A 23,641-nucleotide genomic window follows, 5' to 3' on the forward strand; every position below is an offset into this window, starting at 1 on the left:
AGTTAAGATCGTGTCATTACAATTTCCTTCCTAGAACATTAACAATGTTCATTCCGAAATTTATATCTGCGAATTCTGGACCATTACAAGCGGTGCTTAATCGCAAGAAGAAGAAACGGAAGGACAAAGCTCCGAACTAGAAATGGGAGTATAAATCATAGCAAATAGAAGAGAGCATTAACTGTGGATGACAATGATTATAGAAGAAGCAAGGACTTTGAAATATAAGGGAAGATATAAAACCCAACAACAACCCAGAAATCACAAACCGTATATATCAATGCATATAGCAATATAAAGACACGGGAGAACTAAAAACACTATAAAACCAAGAGTATAGTAGAAGTAAATAGATTCTTCCGGCGATAGATGAAAAAGAAGAATGACCGATATGAAAGTTATAAGTATATCGAGAATCAGAACTGGATGGAGCATATTGATGAATACTTTAAAATATGAGTTGAGGGGGAAAGAATAGAAGGTGATGAAACATGACTAGGAACTTAGAAATCAACAGATTTAACTCACACAATGGCGGAATAAGTGAATCAAACCCTCTAGTGAATAGGTTAAGTTTTTTTTGATTAATTTAGTCAAACCACAACTAAATCAAGTGTGATTAGATCAACACCTAGAGCTATTATTCACCACCTGGGTGATTTGGACTGAGAGAGAATCGGAGGAGCTCACTAGATCTGAGTGTGTGTAACAAATGAGAGGCTTAACCTAAAATGAAGAACATAAGACTTTATATACCCTGCTGTTGACTCACCTATACGATTCATTCATCACACGTACGAGTTGGCTTCATCAGTCGTACGGGTGATCACTCACTCGTGTCTTCTCATTTAGGTTGTAATTGTGACTTAGCTCAGCATCAACCGTGCGTATGAGCCTGTCAGCTGTACTAGTGAGGCTTCACTCGTACGTCTGACTAAGTCTAACATAGTTAAACATTTAAATCTCGTTCCTGCAGTTCCTGTAACCACATACAAACATGGATAGGATAATAACGAGCAATCATGGTGGCCTGTAAACTGTTGTACCTGCAATGGACGCGGGTAGATGTCTAGGAACTGCATAAAATGCATCAACAGAAGGTGTGAGTTGTAAGGAAACGAAGGAGGTGAATTTATAAGAAAATCTCCTACAGAACAATTAAAATGGACGATCGCATTTAAAGCGGATCCTAATTCCCTTGATTACCGGAGAGTCAAATCTTATTAAGAAGATTTTCTTCAAATCCCTTGAAATCTGGGAATCAATCATATCTACGTCAAACGATAAGATGAATCTACACTTACTCATTTCACTCTTCTATGTTAGCTTCATTCGTACTCTTCATATAAATGGATTGTTTATCCAAATTATTCGCTGATGATAAAACTCTAATTTTCAGCCCGTATGCATCATGAAAACATACTTATTATCATTCACGACCTTTCCACTCAAATTTCGGGACGAAATTTCTTTAACGGGTAGGTACTGTGACAACCCGGAAATTTCCAACCAAATTTAAACGTTAATCTTTATATGTTTCCGACACGATAAGCAATATTTGTTAAGTTAAATTGCAAGAATTTTAAACTACGTTCATACATTCATTCAACCTCGACCATGTTCCAACGATTCACGAACCATTAAACGAATATGATTATATATGTATATGTGTATATATATTATAACTTGAAACGTAAACAAAATATTAGATTAAATACTTTATATGATTGTATCTGTTTCAAAATATTTATCAATGGAATTAGAAGACAAGATCAAATGATTGAATTATCATATATATTGAATTATGATTACAAGTCTATGTTGAAAGGCCCACGTTGATTTGAGAAATCTTTCCGTTTTAACAATATTCGGAAAATGGTAATGTGATTTATAAATAAGAATAAATTGTCAATCATTGAGAACTAGACAAAGGATAGTGGAAGATTGAATCTCATAAAGACTCGATTGATCTATTTAGTTTCAAACGTACAAAAACGTTTTCAGTTTAAAAAGAACTTTATTATTAAAACGTATATAACTTTTATAAATATCTAGAACCACTTTTGACAACTCATTACTTAACTAGTATGATAAAGATAACGATATTTATATTTTATTTTATTAAATATATATAACGATTTAAATTAATATTATATATATTTATACGCGTATTATACGTACATAGTTTTATACTTTTACTATACTTAAACTTTACCTTTACTTTATTTTTACTTTACTTTAACTTTAATAATTCACTTTAATAATTCATACTTTAATAATTCACTTTAATAATTCATACTTTAATAATTCACTTTAATAATTCATACTTTAATAATTCACTTTAATAATTCATACTTTAATAATTCACTTTAATAATTCATACTTTAATAATTCACTTTAATAATTCAAAAATCTATTATAAATAGAATTCAATAGGTTTCATTATTTCATAGAAACTTGAAAATATTTTTCTCTAAACTCTCTCAATCGATTTACATATATATATTTACTCCGTATTATTTCAAGATATTATTAGTATACATAAAATATTACGACGGAGTGCTGTCCGAGTGATTTCGAAATTGTTTTTCGAGTAGGATAGGATTAAGGAAATTATGGGTTATAGCTATGGAGGTGATTGAGTATGGTTCATGGGTATGCTCGTGAGGTCAATATAGTGTTTATCATTTCCGTTGCATCTACGTACCTTTCCTGCAATATTGAATCTCAATATTGATACGTGAGTACTCATAATTTAACTTTTACATACTAATAGTGTATCCCTTACTAGTGCTCGAGTATTTAGGATTATGCATGCTTGTACTTTTGATATTGCCCTTAGACAGGTTAGGTTGAATATTGAATTAGTTACACTTGCGGTTGAGATAAGGTATAAGATATGCATGTCCTTGGAAAGCTAGCGAAAAATTAAGGACTTTTCCTTTAGATATCGAATGATTTCGATGAACGGATTAGAAGTTATAATCAATTGAATTTTCTATATTTTTATTAAAAATGATTATTATCGTCGTTTTTATCGTCGTTCTAGTTTTATCTTATTATTATCATTATTATTATCTTTATCAATAAAATGAATTTATCATTAAAAATTGTTATTTTTTTTATTTTTACTATCGTTATTATTGTTAAAGTTATAATTAGTATTATTATTATTATTATCCAATTATTATTATTATTATTATTATTATTATTATTATTATTATATTATTATTATTAGTATTATTATTATTATTATCATTATTAATATATATATCATTATTTAAAGATGGATATTGTCATTGTTATTATTATTATTACTATTACTATATTATCATTAAGATAATTATTAGTATTATCGTTAAAAATGTTATAGTAACTATCATTATTAATATTAGTGCAATTAAAACAAATATTTGTAACACCTAATTATTTTGATTACTATTATTATCATTATTATGAACACGATATAAAAGACGATTAAAAGCTATTAAACGAAACGATTAGGAAATAATGGGTAAGAGTATCATGATGAAATTAAAATATTATAAGATATTGATTTAGATAAAATTATCGTTCTTATTATTTTTATCATTACTATTATTATTAAAATTATCGTTAGTATTAAAACTATCATTTTAACAAAAATTATCATTTTAATAGAAATGTCATTGTTACTATAAAATATCATTATTATTATTATTATTTTAAATAGAATTATTATTTTAAAGATAATATTAAAAATTATCGTAAATATTAAAGTTATCATAATTAGAATTATCGTTTTATCATAATGTCATCTTAGTAATTATAAATATTGATATTTTTATAATAATTATTATTATTACAAAATAATACAACTTTTACTTACTATCATTATAGATATTATTTTATCAAATAAATATGTGATACAAACATATTTTACTACGTGTAATAACTTACTTTAATAATACCTATCATATTATCTTTATGATATTAAATGAACCCTATAAATTTTATTACTTAATATATATAAAAGTATATTTTATTATATAAATATAATATAAAATTTTATTTATTAATAAATAAATTATATTATTTACTCTAATAAATCTTTTAAAAATATTTAAAAATATAAAACGACGATATTTAAACTATATATTAATCATGTATAAATTTTTGGAAATTATTTTGAGTCAAATTTACTTTTGTTGACTTTTGCATATTAGTCTCGAGCATTAGGATTGTGGTACACTATGACTTGACCTAATTTGTTAGACAAATATTGACCAACACATAAATATATATAATTAATTTAGGTTCGTGAATCCGAGGCCAACCTTGCACTTGTTCAATGACGTTATATGTATTTTTACTACGAAATACAGTATGGTGAGTTTCATTTGCCTTTTTACCCTTTATATTTTTGGGCTGAGAATACATGCGCAACTTTTATAAATGTTTTACGAAATAGACACAAGTACGTGAAACTACATTCTATGGTTGAATTATCGAAATCGAATATGCCCCTTTTTATTAAGTCTGGTAATCTAAGAATTAGGGAACAGACACCCTAATTGACGCGAATCCTAAAGATAGATCTATTGGGCCTAACAAACCCCATCCAAAGTACCGGATGCTTTAGTACTTCGAAATTTATATCATGTCCGAAGGAAGATCCCGGAATGATAGGGGATATTCTTATATGTATCTAGTTAATGTCGGTTACCAGGTGTTCACCATATGAATGATTATTTTTGTCTCTATGCATGGGACGTATATTCATGAGAACTGGAAATGAAATTCTTGTGGTCTATTAAAATGATGGAAATAAATGATTATGATAAACTAATGAACTCACCAACCTTTTGGTTGACACTTTAAAGCATGTTTATTCTCAGGTGTTAAAGAAATCTTCCGCTGTGCATTTGCTCATTTTAAAGATATTACTTGGAGTCTTTCATAGCATATTTCGAAGAACGTTGCATTCGAGTCATTGAGTTCATCAAAGATTATTATTAAATCAATTTATAGTTGGATAGTGGATATTATGAAATGGTATGCATGCCTGTCAATTTTTGATGTAAAGAAAGATTGTCTTTTAAAAACGAATGCAATGTTTGTAAAATGTATCATATAGAGGTCAAATACCTCGCAATGTAATCAACTATTGTGAATTGTTTATAATGTATATGAACGGGTCCTTTCAGGTTGTGTCTAGTCAAACCTTGTATGGGAAATACATTCTCGTAAGGATGTATGATGTCATTTGTAAACCAAGAGTCGAGATAAAACGTTAACGTGTTATTATGATAAATTGTATACGGAAAACTATTTTGAAATGGTTGTGTACTTGGATGCTATTGGGACTTAAAAAAAAAATGTACTCCGTTTTTGGTTAAACGGATTGGGGTTGTTTCAAAGAGTGTTGTTGCAGAATGTAAACCCGTAGGTCATAACGTTTTATTAATAAACTATTTTTTTTTCTAAAGGCATTAATAAACTATATATATATATATATATATATATATATATATATATATATATATATATATATATATATATATATAGTGGTAGGATCAAGAGGGAAGTAACCAATCGGGGGGAAGCAAAAACCATTTTTTTTCTTTTTTTGAAAAAACTTTGTTCACGAACATTATAGATGAGATGAAAATATGAACATTTAGTAGAGATACTTTGTGATAAATGTTTTTATTTTAGCGGGAAAACGCTCGAAGAAGTAATATATAACAATTATCGTGTTTTTCGAGCGTATATTGAGGTTTTAGCTATTGGGGTTTAGATATTAGAGTTTAGATATTAGGGTTTATAGGGTTTAGATATTAGGGTTTAGAAATTTAGGGTTTAGGGTTTAAATTTAGGGTTTAGATTTAGGGTTTAGATTTAGGATTTAGATTGAGTTTTTAACACGAACAGTTTAGAGTTTAGGGTTTAGGGCTTAGGGTTTAGGGTTTGGTGTTTTGGGTTTATGGAATAAACCCAAAACACCAAACCCTAAACCCTAAACCCTAAACTCTAAATTGGGCTAAATTTTACTTCACAAATATGAAGAAAAAAAACGTTCATATTCTTCACGAACAATATTATCTTGAATGTTATTTTTGTCAATCGTTTTCCCGCCTAAATAATAACATTCATCACGAAGTGTCTCTTCTAAATGTTCATATTTTCGTGTGATCTTGATGGGGAAAAAAATTCCAAAAAAAACAAAAAAACAAAAAAAAAAAAAATTTGCTTCCTCCGATTGGTTACTTCCTCATTGATCCTACCCCTATATATATATATATATATATATATATATATATATATATATATATATATATATATATATATAATTTATTTTATTTTTTATATAGCACAGTAAAAATAATATAAGAGAAACCGTATTTTATAACATGTTTGGTTAGAGTTGATATTAATTATCTAAAGCATGATATGGCCAGGGATCCCTACTATCCTAGCTGGTGGTCATCCTTTGTTAGGTCAAGGTGGTCTGGAGCTCAAACCTCTGAGATTCAATAAAGCTGACCGCCCAACGGGTTGGTCCAGTTGCTTCTGGGCTCAATCAGGATGCACATTCGATTATGCAGCAGAAACTGCACTACCGGAGACTGGAAACGTGCTCCAGCGTAACGCTGCAGGTGGTGTGCCGCCAGTTACCCCTAAAGGAGTAACTCTCAACAGCCCAATGGATTTTTATGATGTCAGCCTAACAGATGGCAACAATTTCCCTGTATCAATCATCCCAATGGGTGGATCGGGTAACTGTTTTAGGGTTACATGTGATTCAGAATTGAACCTAAAGTGTCCATGAAGTTAATTTGCAGGTGAAAGGGGATGACGCTAAGGAGGTTGCTTGCAAGAGTGCATGCATACCTTTTCAGAAGCCCTAATATTGTTGATGTGGGGCGTTTAATGATTCAAAGATATGCAAGCCAACAAGCTACTTCCAAAATTTGTAAAAAGGCATGCCCTACTTCCTATAGTTACCGTTATGATGATGCAACAAGTACTTTTACGTGCAAAGAAGCTAATTACTTTTCTCCACCCATTCTATAGGGCTCGGAGGCTGCGGACGTCTTGCGTTTGAGCCTCACCAGAGGGGGGTTTTACCACACGCGATGCCCGTATGGATTTGTCGCAGGGGTTTCCTCCCGAGGGGCGGTAGGACTGTAATAGTTCGTCAAATGAAATGATTGGGTGAGTGGGTTTCGACATCGCGTTCGGACCCCTGTTAGTGACTCTTAACCGCCGTTGAAAAAAGTAAAACAATTACTTAGTTTAATCATGTTAACTATGCTAGTGAGGATTTTTAGGGGTTTTAAGTCAAAACTACGGAGTGTGTGGTGCCTGATTTGTTATTATTCAAAATGAAAAAACACCAATTTTTCGGTTTGGCTTTGAGGATGTTACAAAATGTTTATATCTTTTTCAATGTAGAAATACTTAAACAAGCACTTTGAAGTAGAATATAATATTGACATATATAATCCTGTACCTTTTGATAATCCAATAGATTCATGGAAGTAGTAATTATCAAAACAAAAGCTTAACCTAAAGATAGTCAAAATCACACTCACTTCAAGTCAATCAACCACAGAGGATGCTGTTTGTACGTTGAATATGCAGAAGGATGTTGTATGTATGTTGAATATCGATTCAACTGCTTATTTTCCTGAAACAATATATGCATCAAATAATATTAGAATCTAAATCTATAAGGTCACACAGTCATGCTAAAATTTTGACCTTCAGGTCAATAAAATTTTAAAATATTGACTTTGTCACACATAAGAGTATCATTTTTTTTCCTTTTAAGTACTACATGTTAACCATTTATTAAGATGTAATTCATACCAAAGTATTGACCACAAATACACAATTTCAGACATAAGTTTACCTTAGGTTGAGAAGCATAAGTAAACAATCCATTACATATACGTGTCCTACGAAGACGTGCAACAACCAAACTTGCTTCCTCCAGATACAGGCTCCTGACCAACAACAATATTGGTCCCTTTAAGCAGGGCTGAACTCCCCCCCTCGGCTTCCTCATTTGCAACAAGTGATTTCTTACTAACTGTTTTATAAATTTCTGTAAGGATCATAAGAAAAGCAGGTTCAACATTAATGGCCTCAAGGGCAGAAGTTTCCATGAAAAACAAGCCTTCTCTTTCAGCAAACTCTTTTGCGTCGTCAATAGAGACATCACGTTGTGAATCCAAGTCAGATTTGTTTCCTATGAGCATGATTACAATGTTATTATCAGCATGACCTCGTAACTCCTCTAACCACCTAGCTATGTGATCAAATGATTGACGTTTGGTGATGTCATACACCAACATTGCTCCCACTGCTCCTCTGTAGTAGGCACTAGTTACAGCTCGGTATCTGTAGTTATTGAGCATACACAAACAAGATAAATGACAATTTTAACACAAATGTGGTAATTGTAACAGATAATGTCATGTTTTGAAACATGAACTATTGAACATAGTGCTTATAGTAGAATGGAATAGTTACGTGGACTGATTTTTTAATTAGAGTATAATAGAAGTTTCTAAAGGATCGCTATTTACATTATCTAAAACATGAACAATTGAACTAAATTATGGGCATGAATTCCATCAAAAGATCAATATTGCTACAAGCAATGACAGAAGCATATGCAAATATTTAACCATCTAAACAGACATGCCAACTAAGATAGGGAAAAAAAACAGAGTAGTAACAGCTTTGGTATATCCCCCATTACCACTTAATCCTTGAATTTGAAATCCATTTTTTCATACACAACGTATGACAGAAACATAAAACTGTATTAATGACCCTTACATAGTGTCCCGATTATATTTAGAATAATGCACCCCATACTGTTATAGTTCAATAACGATAATACAAAATGTTACAACTCGAACATATCTCTTGCACGCTGAAACGAAGTTCTTTGATTTTCTGGGGCCAAACCCTTATTTCATCTTCGAACGTATTGTTTTTATGAAAGCACATTTACTAGCAAGGTTTCATGGATATGTAACTTTATAACCGTGTAAAAATACATACTAATCTACAGTAGTTTGTTTATACATGTAGCTCAACCTACACTGAATTGCCAATGCCCACAGACAAAATATCAAATAACCACAAACAATCATGTTCACAATCAACCACAGTAACGTAATTCTTACAGTAAAAGTGCTCTGCAAATATATATGCCAAATTTCAAGTTAATCATTATATTGTTTACATATACTATATACATACATACATCATCATAATTAATCATAATAGTTAACTAAATTCTACATTTATAAATATAAAAAAAAAATCATCAATTATGAAAATAGAACATAAAAAGAGAACAGAAACCCTAATGATCACCTCTCTTGACCAGCAGTATCCCAAATCTGAGCCTTGATGTTTTTGTGATCAATAACCATAGTTTTCGTTTGAAACTCAACTCCAATCGTAGCTTTTGAATCCAAACTGAATTCGTTTCTAGAGAACCTAGCCAACAACTGTGATTTGCCCACTGCTGAATCACCAATCAATACGATCTTAAAAACGTAGTCAATTTTCTGATTAAAATCTCCATGATAATTCGCCATATCTCATCAAATCGAGTATTAACAAGTGAAAAATTAGGTTTAAAAATTGAAAGATTGAATAACAAAATTGTGATTGCAGGCAGAAAGTGTGAGGGTTTTGGTACGGAAGGCGACGAAGACGAGAAAAGGAAAAGTAGAAGACTGTTTTGCCAGCCGATTAACGGCTAAGCCGCCTTGTTTTAACTGCTATAATAATAATAACTAAGGTACAAGTGCTTAATGCATCTACAAACAATGTTATTTTTAAGGCCCAAGTTCTTAATGCATCTACTAACAATGTTATTCTTAATGCATCTACTAACAATAACATAACAATAACAATAACAATAATAACAATAACATAACAATAACAATGTATTTAAAAGTATTTAAAAGTATATGATGTATCCGTATGATTCAGTGATTTTTTTATTTAAAATCAATTAATTAACTATTTTATGCCGTAGTTCTAAAAAAAAAAATAACTATTTTATGCAAAATTGAATTAAATTGAATATAAAACATACCATAATATGTATGGATAAGCATAGTAGAATAGTGATTATTTTGGTTATTGACTTGTTGCTCTTTTGAATTTATATAATTGAAGAATTTTTCTGAGAACAGTTTTTAAGACTATCATTAAGGTGCATTAATGTGTTGTATTAAGTAGTTAATGTCCATAGAAGTTATTAAATGGTACAAAAAGTTCATGTTAATGTTACTTATCTTGTACACTAAAGATGAAATTAATCAGGGATTAACAAACTTAAAGTGAAAACGTTATTAATGAAACAAGATAGTCCCAATGGTGTACAAAAAATGTTAAACTTATAACTGTGGAGATCATTTCCAATATCATACGCGTGAAAATTGTGTGTGTAGAATAACGTCATATTTGTGGGGCGTATGAACTATAATTATGTTGCAACTTGCAAACCATTTTTATACGACCTTATTGTTGTAATTTTTTGCACTTACAAGTGTAGAGATTATATACAGGTCTATAATTGCGAAAAATTTGTAGTATCAAACTTTACGAATAAGGTGACAATTAACTTTAGACGAACGAAGAGACCAAATTCTACACGGTTATTAGAAGTGCTTAACAAAAGTGTGTAGAAATGAGATATTCGTTGTACTCATTCTTTTTATTATTTTTAATAATATTTGCCGGGTAACCCTTTACCCAAAAAATTAAACAAAGTTGTTTTTTTCTTGAACGGCGATACCGACATCGAATGTTCACATTTGTCACCTATACATGTATTTTTTTGAGTTGAACAACTAACTTGCCTGTAAACTATGCATATGGGGACTAATATGGTTGGTTTATCGACTGACTCCAATATGATAAGACAACGAACTTCTCTTACAAAGAAATTCGTGTTAAGTGTGAAGTTCGAATTAAACAAGGAATCAAACGAGAAGTCGACTAAAAATAAGGAAGTAGAAAATGAGTTGGATTGCTGCATGGATCTTGCGATCGGGATACGTCCCTCACGATCGCAAAGTAACTTCATGCAAGCAAGAATTGGAATGCAATTTGGAGTCCTCGTTTGAGTCTAATTCGTCTTAGTCTTATCACTATAAATACATCCTATGTACTTGTAACTTATGTGCATGAAAAATATAGTAAATAATCTCTGGTTTGCACCAGTAGAGTAAACCATTATTACATCTTTCGTGAGCACTCAGAAAAATATAGTAAATAACTTGTCTCATTTTATTTACCCTTGCATTATATAATATACATAGAAACATGTGTATCTTCTAATGAAGTACTAGACATTCCGTTAAAAACTAGCGTAACTAGCACAGAATGGGGCGGTCAGGCCCGATAGATCTATCCATAGGATTCGCGTTTACCAGCAAAAACCAGTAATTAAAAGTTACCAAAATAGAAAATATTTGTGTTTCAACTCATAATGAATAATTTATAGTGATTTGTCACATGTGTCCAATATGTAAAACAAAAAGCATGTATTCTCATCCCAAAAGATTTAAAATAGTAAAAAAGGTGGAACTATAACTCACCTTAAAGTGCACTGAAAGAAAATACTCGTACACGAATGAAAATGATCAAAAGTGATCACGACTCCAACCTAATATAAAATAAGTAGGTCAGAATATATCTAACTTAGGTCGGGTCATAGCATGATAGTCCTAGTGTTTACTGCGAATTTAGTATTAAGTGACAATGTATTTGATTAAGTTAAAGCATTACATACTTTCTATTTTTAGTAAGTTTCTATTTTTGAAAAGTTACTATTTTTGGAAAGTCTCTATTTTTGGAAAGTTTCCTCATTTAGAAAGATTCATTATTTAGAAAGTCAACTAACGAAAGTTAAACGTAAATGTCAACCAAAAAAAATCAACTCAAAAGTCAACCTTAGTCAACTTAAGTCAACTTTAATATTTAATGTATAGATAATTTTAATATCATATGTTATAATATTATTTAATATAATATTTGTATTAAATTGATATAACATAAGTTTAATTAAATTAAATTAATTTAATAAGTTATCATAAGTTTAATTATTATAATAGATATACCATAAGTATTTTAATTAATAATGAATTATTAATTATAATATAATTATTTTAATTAAAAATGAATTATTAATTATAATATAAGTATTTTATTATATAATTAATTTGATAATTAATTATTTTATATAAGTATAAGTATTTAATTAAATTAAATAACTATAAGTATTTAAATAAATTGTATAATAATAAGTATTTTAATTAATATTATAAGTATTTAATTAACATAAAAGTCAACCGAGAAAGTATTATTATTAATTTTAATTACTAAGATTTAGTAATTAATAATAATAATAAATTTAATAATTATTATAAGTGTAATAGGAATAATTAAACCATAATATAAGTATTAATTAAATGATATGTATTTATTAATTAAATGATATAATAAATACATATCATAAGTATTTTAATAATAATTATTATTTTTTATAACTTAAGTATTTTAATAATAATGTGAATTATTATTTTTTAACATAAGTTACATTTTATAATCATAAGTTTTATTAACCGAAGATTGGGTTATGTAAGATCCTGAATTTTGTGCATCAGAAAAGTTCCTGAAAGTGTCAGTAAATGTGTGCATCAGAAAGCGCCACTAAAAGTGAACCTAACAGAATTTACATGAAATGTGTGCATCAGAAAGTGCCACTAAAAGTGCATTTTCAGAATTTACATCAGAATCAGAATCTGTCAACCTCAGTCCCTGAACTTTTAAATTGAAGCTGGAAACTGAAATTCGGTTGAAGAGCTGCAGGTATCGCGTTTTGATACACGTTTGGACTCGTCGCGGATCGCGACATGTCTGGTTGAAACGCGACGACTTGAGAATCCCAGCTCCTGACCACTTTATCTTGTTTGGGTTTGGTTTACCGCGTCCTGGTCGTCGCGAAACACGACAGTTTGTCGCGAAACGCGACATTGTCGCTGAATTGACTTTCTTGACCCATTTTTAAGGGTATATTTTGGGGTGTTTTTGGCCTTTTCACTTTGGGGTCGGTTTGAGATCATCAAAACTGATCCAAGGCTCTTTCAAGCCTCATTTTTTCACCCACACAAAACACTCACATCTTATTTAGAGAGAGAAAGCTTCGATTGGAGAAGAAGAAGCTTGAATCGGGTGAAGGTTCGAGTGTTAAAGGTATTCCTTGCGTTCTTAGCTACGTTTTGGTAGTGATGGTAAGTCCTAACTCCGATTTTCTTTACTTTTATTTTGATAGAAGGTTAGGGTTTAAGCTAGTGATGGGTTATAAACCCCATTTCTCATGAAATTTGGGGTTTTGTTGTATGTAATATGTATGTAAACCCGATTATTGTAGGTTTAGGGTTTAATGGTGAAATTGGCTAGATTTGTCATGGGTTTGGGTGTTAATCACTAGGTTGTAAGTGTGTTGGTGATTTAGATGTTCATAAGAACATGGTAGTTGGTCAAAATGGGTGTTAACCTCGAATTGTTGTCGAACTAAGTTTTGAGTCAAGATTTGATGAATCAAGTATGTAAATGCTTGATTCATGTGTTAAATGATGTTTTGAAAATAAATTCACTAGCCGTTAGTGATTTTGGGCGTTTTTGGGACTTATGTCTTTGATTGGGTCAAATTTGGTAAGGACACTAATTTTGGATTAATTAGATGTTAAACGCTTTTGTTAAGTGTTAAATAATGTTTTTGGATGTAATTACTCGCGAGAAGTAATTTTGGGTTAAATCGATATTTTAATGTGACGACCCGGAAATTTTCGACCAAATTTAAACTTAATCTTTATATAATTTCGATACGATAAGAAAAGTCTGTGATGTTAAGTCTCAAAAAGTTTGAACTGTTGTCATGCATTCAATTAACCTATGACCATTCTCGACGATTCACGAATCAATAAGTAAATAATTATGTAAATATATATATATATATATATATATATATATATATATATATATATATATATATATATATATATATATATATATATATATATATATATATTTATATATATATATAAGTGTATATATAATAATTTAAATTAATAAGTATTCATTAATCAATTAGAATTAATAATGTAAGATAATAAACGAAATAATTAAGTTACTATTACAATAAACATATATAAGTAGATATATAATATTATTATGAATCTATATTTGATTTCTATTAAATATATATGAAATATATAAGTATTAACCATTTAATAAATGTCAGTAGATAATATAACATTACATAAATAATAAGATAATATTATATTAAATTACAAGTTTGAATATATTTAATATATTAATACTATTATTATTACTCTCATTATTATTATCATTATTGATATTAATATTGATATTTGTATTAGTAATATTATAAAATATATGTATATATAAAATGTGATATGTTTAAGTTGTAATATTAATATTATGACTAATATTAATGATGATTAATATTATTATTATAATTGTTAATGCTATTATTAATTATTATAATTATCATCAAATTCACTAAAAATATTATTATTGTGATTTATAATTATTATTATTACCCTTATTATTTTTATTATTATTATTATCATTATTAATATTATTATTATTAATATTAGTATTTGGATTATTAGTAACATAATTATAATTATAAATTATAAATTATATTTATATAAAAATCGTATATAAAATCTCTAAGAATCAAAATCTGTTGCCTATCTTAATCAACTGGGTTTTGTTTCTTGTCTCTAATTCTGCTTAAAAATTGAATCTCAATCTTTTAAAGATCAAAAACCGGTAGCGATCATATTCAACTTTTTATTTATTTATTTATTTTTTATTTTACTTCTGCTTTTTGAATTGATTCTGTCAACCTCAAACGCTAAAAGACAATCAAATGCTTCAATGTTATTGATTAAGTTATTCAATTCTCTATTCTCTTTATCAATTATAACAATTCCTAACATCAATTACTGGAAGAATTTAAACAGAAACTCCTTCTACAGCTCGATACCCCTGTTTTGTCACATTCAAATCAAAAGCTCGATTTAATATCGATTTTCAAAAATCTATAAATATAGTTTTGTTAGGACTCATCTGGTAAAACCATCTGTTAAATTTTAGCTTCTAATTCTTGATATCTAATTTGAATTTTAGAGTCAAAGTTTCAAATTTAAAAGTCAACCATATCGTTCATCAAAAATTCAAATTCTATACTTTGTTTATGGAGCAATCAAGGATACAGATAGTTTCTAAAATAGTTTTGCAACCTATTTCATGTTGAAATCGTAGCTTGAAAATGTCTAGATTTTAAAAATGGGAATTGGGTTTATAAAGTATAAAAGTGGGTCTGTTGAAGCTTTTGAATTATTTTCTGTTAAAAACGAATCAGTTGCTCCACATTCAATTGTTTCTGTTTAGTTTATAAATCCAAACCCAACTCATTTGATTATGGTTATGGTTTATTTAAATTCTGGTCGACTTGAAGATGAAGAAGAAGAAACAGAAGCTATTACGGGTTATCTATTTATTATTTCATTATATAACAGAAAGAAAACAGATGGTCGAGTGGTTTATGAGTGTTGGTGCTATTCGAGAGGTCTCGAGTTCGACCCCGGTCCACGACATTTCTTTTTAGATAAAGTTTTTGATGAAAGGGTATACACTTATTTTAATTCTATTATTATTATTATTATTATTATTATTATTAATTATTATTATTATTATTATTATTATTATTATTATTATTATTATTATTATTATTATTATTAGTAATTATTATGATTATTATTATTGTTAGTATTATTATAAATACACTTAATATTGTTATGATTATGATTATTATTATTGTTAGAATTAGTATTATAATTAGTATTATAATTATTATTATATGTACCATAATTGTTGTTAACATTATAATTATAAGTACTATATCTATTATTATTATTATTATTATTATTATTATTATTATTATTATTATTATATAAGTATTAATTATGATATTATTATTAAATTCAAAACTATAATATTACTATCATGGATAGGTTTATAATACAAATTATTATCATTTTTGTAAATATTAGTATTAGCATCTTTTTATAAATAATAGAACTGATAATATTAACATAAGTATTATTATTTGTATTATCACGAGTATTATTATGTAAATTACTAAAATCAGTATTATAATTATCATTAATAATAAAATTAATATTTTCACAAGTATTATTATTAAAATCACTATTATTATCATTAATAGAGTTATTATTAACATTATTACCTTTATTAGTAATATTAAGTATTAACATTGTTATTATTTTTGTCATTTTTAAAATTATGATAGTATTACTATTATTACTATTTTTAACAACAAACACATAATATACATATATATGAATATATAAGGATATATTTAATACATATAACATAACAAAAATTAATATCTTTATATACAAAATGAATATATGAAACAAATATATACACTATTAATATAATGGATATAACAAATAAATTATATATATATTTGTTCGATTACAATTATGTATATTAATAAATATACAAATGATATAGGTTCGTGAATCCAAGGCCAACCCTACATTGTTCAATTGTTCAATGTCATCATATGTATTTTTACTACAAAATACAGTATGGTGAGTTTCATTTGCTCCCTTTTTAAATGCTTTTGCAATATATATTTTTGGGACTGAGAATACATGCGCTTTTTTAAATGTTTCTTGAAATAGATACAAGTAATCGAAACTACATTCTATGGTTGAATTGTTATACCGGATATCGCCCTTGTTGAACTTTGTAGCCTAAGAATTGGTGTTTATTATAATTGCCACCAATTGACGCGAATCCTAAAGATAGATCTATGGGCCTTGACAAGCCCCAGTCAGAGAATTTAAGCTACTTTAGTACTTCGATTATATGTTTCGGGATATTCTAGATGCATTTTGTTAATGTCGGTTACCAGGTGTTCAATCCATATGAATGAATTTTAAACACTTGCGAGTGTATGATTATTGAATAAATGAAATCTTGTGGTCTATTAAAATTATAGAAATGATTGATTACGATAAACTAATGAACTCACCAACCTTTTGGTTGACACTTTAAAGCATGTTTATTCTCAGGTATGAAAGAAATCTTTCGCTGTGCATTTGCTCATTTTAGAGATATTGTTTGGAGTCATTCATGACATATTTCAAAAGACGTTGCATTCGAGTCATTGAGTTCATCAAGATTATTATTAAGTCAATTATAGTTGGATATATTATAAAATGGTATGCATGCCGTCAACTTTCGATGAAATGAAAGTTTGTCTTTTAAAAACGAATGCAATGTTTGTAAAATGTATCATATAGAGGTCAAGTACCTCGCGATGTAACCAAATGTAATGTATTCGTCTAGATGGATTAGGACGGGGTACGACAGTTGGTATCAGAGCGGTGGTCTTAGCGAACTAGGTTTTGCATTAGTGTGTCTAACTGATAGTTGTTTAGATGCATTAGTGAGTCTGGACTTCGACCGTGTCTGCATGCCAAAAGTTTTGCTTATCATTTAGTGTCGAAAATTATTTGCTTATCATCCTTAAAGTCTAGACACGTCTTACTGCCTCTATTACATAGATAGTGTATAGATAAATTCATATCTTAGCGTATCTGATATTGTTACCTTTGCCTGACAGCTTCCGTAGATTCCTCCGTAACTTATGGGATTTTAGTATTATATATGCATATGTAAATTATGTATTGCAGGGTACTAATCTACATCCTATAATCTATTTATTATCAAAAATCCTTCATCTGATCGTACGAGATGAATCCCTCAACCAGTTCGAGTCCCTCAGATTCCCACAGATATTCCGATAGTTATTCCGACAGCTATTCTGACATGGATATTCACCTAAGCTCCGAAAGCAGTGTAAATGAAATGGATCAACCAAACTAGTCATCTTCAATTCTGGATGAATTGGGGATGGGTTCGTTGACGACTTTACCGATGGAGACGGGAATAAGGCGATCCTTTCCATCCACCACATTCCCCTCTTGGCGAAGAACCTGAAGCATTTACCGGCGAATCCATTCGAAACACCATTTCCACACTCATTTCCATAGTATCTCGCCACGATTATATTTTATCTAAAATTCTAAACCTTATTCATCCGCTCGTTCCGACCGACAATCATCCCGGAGTAATGGAAGAAGTCAATGAGATTCGCGCTCGAGTAATAAATTTGGAGAATATGGTGCAAAACTTACCAGCTTCAATAACACCACCGGCACCAACAGTACCACCAACATCGACACCGATACCATCAAAAATCCATGCCTCAACATCTAATTCTGTACCTCGAGTATAATCACCGTTCTACGTATCGTTCTACATCAATTATCTTCGTTCTTCATGGCGATTATGTAATCTCTAATGTTTTAGAGATTATGTATTCTAGTTCTAACGGTAAATCAAATGAGATTAATATTATATTAACTCATTAAATCCATGATTACATCTGAAGAGAATATATATGTAAGTATATTTTCATAAAGATTGTAATTAAAAATTCTTTCATACAAACTGTTAATGGTGAAAATATTTTAACGGGTAGGTAATACCCGAGGAATATTTGGATTTTACATTAATAAGTTACACTGTACATTCTCCGAATCTGATTCAACAGTCATTTACTATCCTACTTACATCCACAGATATATGTATCCGTTTACCACAGAATAACTATTCAATTTCATATTTGGATTTTGACTTATCAGAATCCAACAAGTGGCATAATGAAGAAAATATTGGACAAAATAAAATTTGTTAGAAACAAACAAATTAACTATGAGAAATTTTGTTAAGAATCCACACTAACTGTTCTTAACTAACTGTTCCTAGCTAACTGATTACATTTTATTTATCGCAATTTAATTATCGCAATTTACATTCTCGCAATTTTATTTATCGTCATTTAATTTCTGTTATTTATTTTACGCACTTTAAATATCGGGACACGTATACAAGGTTTTGACATATCATATCGACGCATCTATATATATTATTTGGAATAACCATAGACACTCTATATGCAGTAATGCTTGAGTTAGCTATACAGGGTTGAGGTTGATTCTAAAATAATATATATACTTTGAGTTGTGATCGAGTCTGAGACATGTATACAATGGGTCACGATACGTATTAATTAATTCGAATATTATATATTAAACTATATATGAATTATTGAATTGCTAACTGTGGACAACCAACATTGGATAATTAAAATGAAATAAAATATTGATTATAACATATGAAACTAAACAATTCTTCAAGTTTGCCACTTGATTTCATCTTAAACCTCATTTGTATCTTGACAATTACAATCTGCGTTCAAATTTTTCATGCTTCTTGAAAACACCTCAATCGAGAGGATGAACCAACCGCACTTCATCTAAGGAAGGAAAGATTGATGCATACAGTTATGCACTGAAAACACTCGGAACCTGAGTAAACATTTAACACGTATCTGTGCTAGCTCCTTTGGCGTTGTTATTACCGAAAATAACTTTGCAATTCCTTTTCAAATTAGCCAAGTTTGTCACAGCTCCAACAAATCAACTTCGTCATTCATTCGGATTAGCCCTATTATAACCTTGATATAGAAGTTGCCTTTCGTCGTCGTTACCGGGGAACCGTTTATATTCCACCACATTAGCAGCATACCTACCAGCAACTTCATTACTCATTGGCCTAAATCTCTCCGAAGAACCATTATATTTGTGCATTAAAACACTATCATATACTCATTCGCATCTTGTAACGAGAATTGCCATACCAATTACCGGGAATTAGCAATCAGTATTTTGAATCTCGCAAGCATTGCTACATCAACAGTTATTTGAATATGTATAACGTTTACCTTTTAAAATTATGATCTTCCATTCTAAAATTCTGAAAAGCACCCAGTCTACGAATCAATACTCTAACTGTTGAAAAAGTTGAATGAAGCAGCAAAAATGGTAAACGACCTTAACCGTAGGAAGTTTGATGATAGAGGATAGTAAGTTGGCAAAGCTCAGAAAAGTTAGAACTGAAAAATGGATTGAGCAAACTATAAAGGAGACTGTGGACAAATCACAAGGACTAAACCTGTACTTAACGAATTCAGGTGATTCTGTATCTGATGAACTCTTCAGCGAATATATACTGATCCTTATTTACCCTTGCGAAAGGATTTTCTTCATCAACCTTCGATCTTAGAAATTCCAAAATATCGTCATAAATATCTTCGATATTTCTGAAGATATTTTCATAACTATCCTTATCTGAAATCAGATATCTTTTCACGTTATCTGTATTACACCATAAAGGAAACTGTTTAGTTTCTATATTCTGTAAACCTTTCAAGTTTAAATTATGAATGATTTTGAAGTAGTGTTGGGAACTGAAGCATGAGTTAGTATAAAATAATGACACTTGATCAACGTGATTATATTACAGTAAGTCATGCCGAGTTTCTAATGAAACATGATGATTCACAAACTATAACGTCATCATGTGCCATATTACATGACTCTTACATTCTATCAAATCTCCAAATAGATCGAGAACATATCTTCCTGACAGTTTCATCTTATCTCCTGAATTCTGGTAATTTAACCAATCAAGATTTTGCTGTTACAAAATCTATCTTAGAACATTAACTCTATTCATTATGAAATTCATATTTACGAATTCTGGACCATTTTTCGCTTGACTTAAAGTCAGGAAGAGAAAACAAAAGGATGAAACTCCAAAATATAAGGTGATGTTAAAGCAGAGGGGTACGAAATAGTTATATTTTTATTGCAAAATACTATTAAATACGATACAATTTTACACAAGTTATTTATTTATTTATAAAGTGAATATACCTAAACCTTGCTACAACACTTATAGGCAGTGTACCTAATCGTACAGTAGTGTAATTTTTAGTAAGTCCGGTTCGTTTCACAGGGAGCTAGCCAAGTTTAACGCTATATTTTTAAAACTATATTTGTATATATATATATGTATATGTATATATATATATATATATATATATATATATATATATATATATATATATAAGTAGTATTATTATTATTATAAAAGGGGTTTTTACCGTTTAATGACCGGTTTGTCGATTTTATTTCTTTAGTCACAATTAAAACCTAATGCAAAATATTAAATATACAAATAACTTAATTTAAAGTGCAATAAATAAAATAACGATAAATAAAATTGCGATAATTAAAAAGTACAATAATTAAAAGTACGATAAGATATAAAATAAAGGAATTATGCTTATTTAAACTTCCGTAATTATGATGTTCGACGTGTTGATTTTAGTTTATTACTATGGGTTAATTGTCCTTTGTCCTGGATTATTCGATATGTCCATACGGTTTTGTCCATAATAGTCCATCAGTCATAAATATAAAGTGCGAGAGTCTTCGTCAAATTATCCTTATACCCGACGTCAAATATTCCAACTAATTGGGGATTCGAACTGTAACAAGGTCTTAATACTTTGTTTAATGAATACACCAGGTTATCGACTGCGTGTAATCCAAGGTTTTACTACTTTGTTAACAATTACACCAATTACCCTTGAATGTAATCCACCCCTGTTTTAATGAGTCCATTAACTATTAATCCATCCCCGTGTCCGGGAAAAAGAACGATAATTCGTATTTATAGATATCCCGCCCACCGTACCCGATTAAGCGTATGTGGTTATATATAGATACGTCAAATTGTAATCTTTATATTAAATTAATGAGGTATCGTTTAGTTAATATAAAGCCCATTAATAGTCCATAGTCTAATTTCCACAAGTGTCGTTCTTTTGTCCAAACCCCAATTATGGTACAAAGCCCAATTACCCCGTCTTTAATATTTAGCCCAACATCACGATTACTTCGATTTAAATAAGCATAATAATAACTTAGCTACGAGACATTAATTTAAAAAGGTTGAACATAACTTATAATGATTAATAATAGCGTAGTGTTACACGAACAGAATTTCGACTTACACACTTACAACATTCGCTAACATAACCTTATTATTATTAAACTTTAATATTAAAATTATAATTAAAATATAAATATAAATATAAATTGAGAGTAAGAAGTAGAAAAAGGATGTATTAAATTCGGCTAAAACAAGCGAAATTTATAGGACCTGACCTACTACAGGCTCTCATGCGATCGCATGAGCTTTGTTCTTCCAGGCCATGCGATCGCATGGCCAGCTGGATCAGACCACATTCTCTTATTTTCTAGTTTGCCGAAGGTTTTTAATATATAATATATATATATATATATATATATATATATATATATATATATATATATATATATATATATATATATATATATATATATATATATATATATATATATATATATATAATTTTAAGAATGATTTATATATTATATTATATTCATGTGCATAGTTGATTTGTCATTTTAGTTCCGTTGCGTCGCTTCGTTGAGAGTTGACTCTGGTCCCGGTTTCGAATTTTCGAACGTCCTTTCGTACTATTTAATATCTTGTACTTTGCGTTTTGCGGCTTGTACTCTTGTGATTTTGAGATGTTTCTCATCAATAAATTGAACCTCTTGGATTGTACTTTGTACTTTTTAGCTTTTTGGTCATTTGAGTCTTCAATTCGTCGAATCTGTCTTTTGTCTTCACCTTTTATTATTTAAACGAATATAACTTGTAAATAGAACAATTGCAACCAAAAGCTTGTCTTTCTTAAAGGATAATGCTATGAAATATATGTTTATTTTTAGCATTATCAAATATTCCCACACTTGAGCGTTGCTTGTCCTCAAACAATATAGAACTTGAATATAACTTTACTAGAATCACTTCTTTATTCTTCACACTTTGTACATCAGTGATTTTAATACGGCGTTATGAACAATGATAGTAACGTTGTGGCTTACAGTCCCACATGATTATAAAAATTTAGATCCTTTAAAAAATTGGATCTTTATGAAAATATTTGATCTTTTGAAAATTCAATCTAGCTTTTACCCTAGATAAGTTTTCCGGAATAACCCTTCACTAGTGTTTGCAAATTATTTTTGTGGGTTTCGTGGGTTTCAGATTTGAAAATTTTTGCTCAAAACTTGCGGTTTTGTATCACCCACTTGCTAACCTTGTATTGGGAAAGCAACACGTCCAGTATACTTGCTCCGTATATTACCTTTTGGTAAACTACCGTCCGGTTGTAAAGGAAAGCGTTGAACAAGTAACTGTTAAGGCAATGTCCCGTGACATGCTTTTGATTATGGTCTATATCGTGTCGGATGCAATTACTATCCTTTGTAGGAGCAATAGTAAAGATCACCCTATAGTTTTTCGATCTGGCACAAGGTCCTGTCTTCGGCCATGCTATGCAACCACCGTTCTTACGGTTGACACCCGATTTGGTTCAGGTGACCTAATGAATTCCAGGTGAATTCTTAGGATTTTACGTTCAATAGTAATGAACGCTTTGAAAATAGGGTTTTCAGAA

At 29.5% G+C, this 23,641-nt stretch overlaps 1 protein-coding gene and 1 pseudogene across 1 annotated transcript; one reads left to right on the top strand and one right to left on the bottom strand.

Annotated features, from left to right (window-relative positions):
• The first annotated feature begins 6,427 nt into the window (after positions 1-6,427).
• On the top strand, positions 6,428-7,056 carry LOC139841787 (thaumatin-like protein; annotated as a pseudogene).
• A 336-nt stretch (positions 7,057-7,392) lies between these two features.
• On the bottom strand, positions 7,393-9,748 carry LOC139843785 (ras-related protein RABA4c-like). Its single transcript, XM_071833936.1, has 3 exons — positions 9,379-9,748; positions 7,898-8,388; positions 7,393-7,672 (listed from the first exon to the last, which is right to left on the bottom strand). Exons 1-2 carry the CDS (start codon positions 9,603-9,605, stop codon positions 7,944-7,946), a joined length of 672 nt encoding a protein of 223 aa, XP_071690037.1. The 5' UTR covers positions 9,606-9,748; the 3' UTR covers positions 7,393-7,672; positions 7,898-7,943.
• Positions 9,749-23,641: the final 13,893 nt, after the last annotated feature.

This window comes from Rutidosis leptorrhynchoides, chromosome 4, assembly GCF_046630445.1.
Source record: "Rutidosis leptorrhynchoides isolate AG116_Rl617_1_P2 chromosome 4, CSIRO_AGI_Rlap_v1, whole genome shotgun sequence".
NCBI classification, from domain to species: domain Eukaryota; kingdom Viridiplantae; phylum Streptophyta; class Magnoliopsida; order Asterales; family Asteraceae; genus Rutidosis; species Rutidosis leptorrhynchoides.

Coding starts and splice junctions, on each gene's coding strand:
- LOC139843785 (XM_071833936.1), bottom strand. CDS start 9,605: ATGGCGAATTATCATGGAGATTTTAATCAGAAAATTGACTACGTTTTT. Junction 8,389..9,378: donor GATACTGCTGGTCAAGAGAG/GTGATCATTAGG, acceptor CAATAACTACAG/ATACCGAGCTGTAACTAGTG.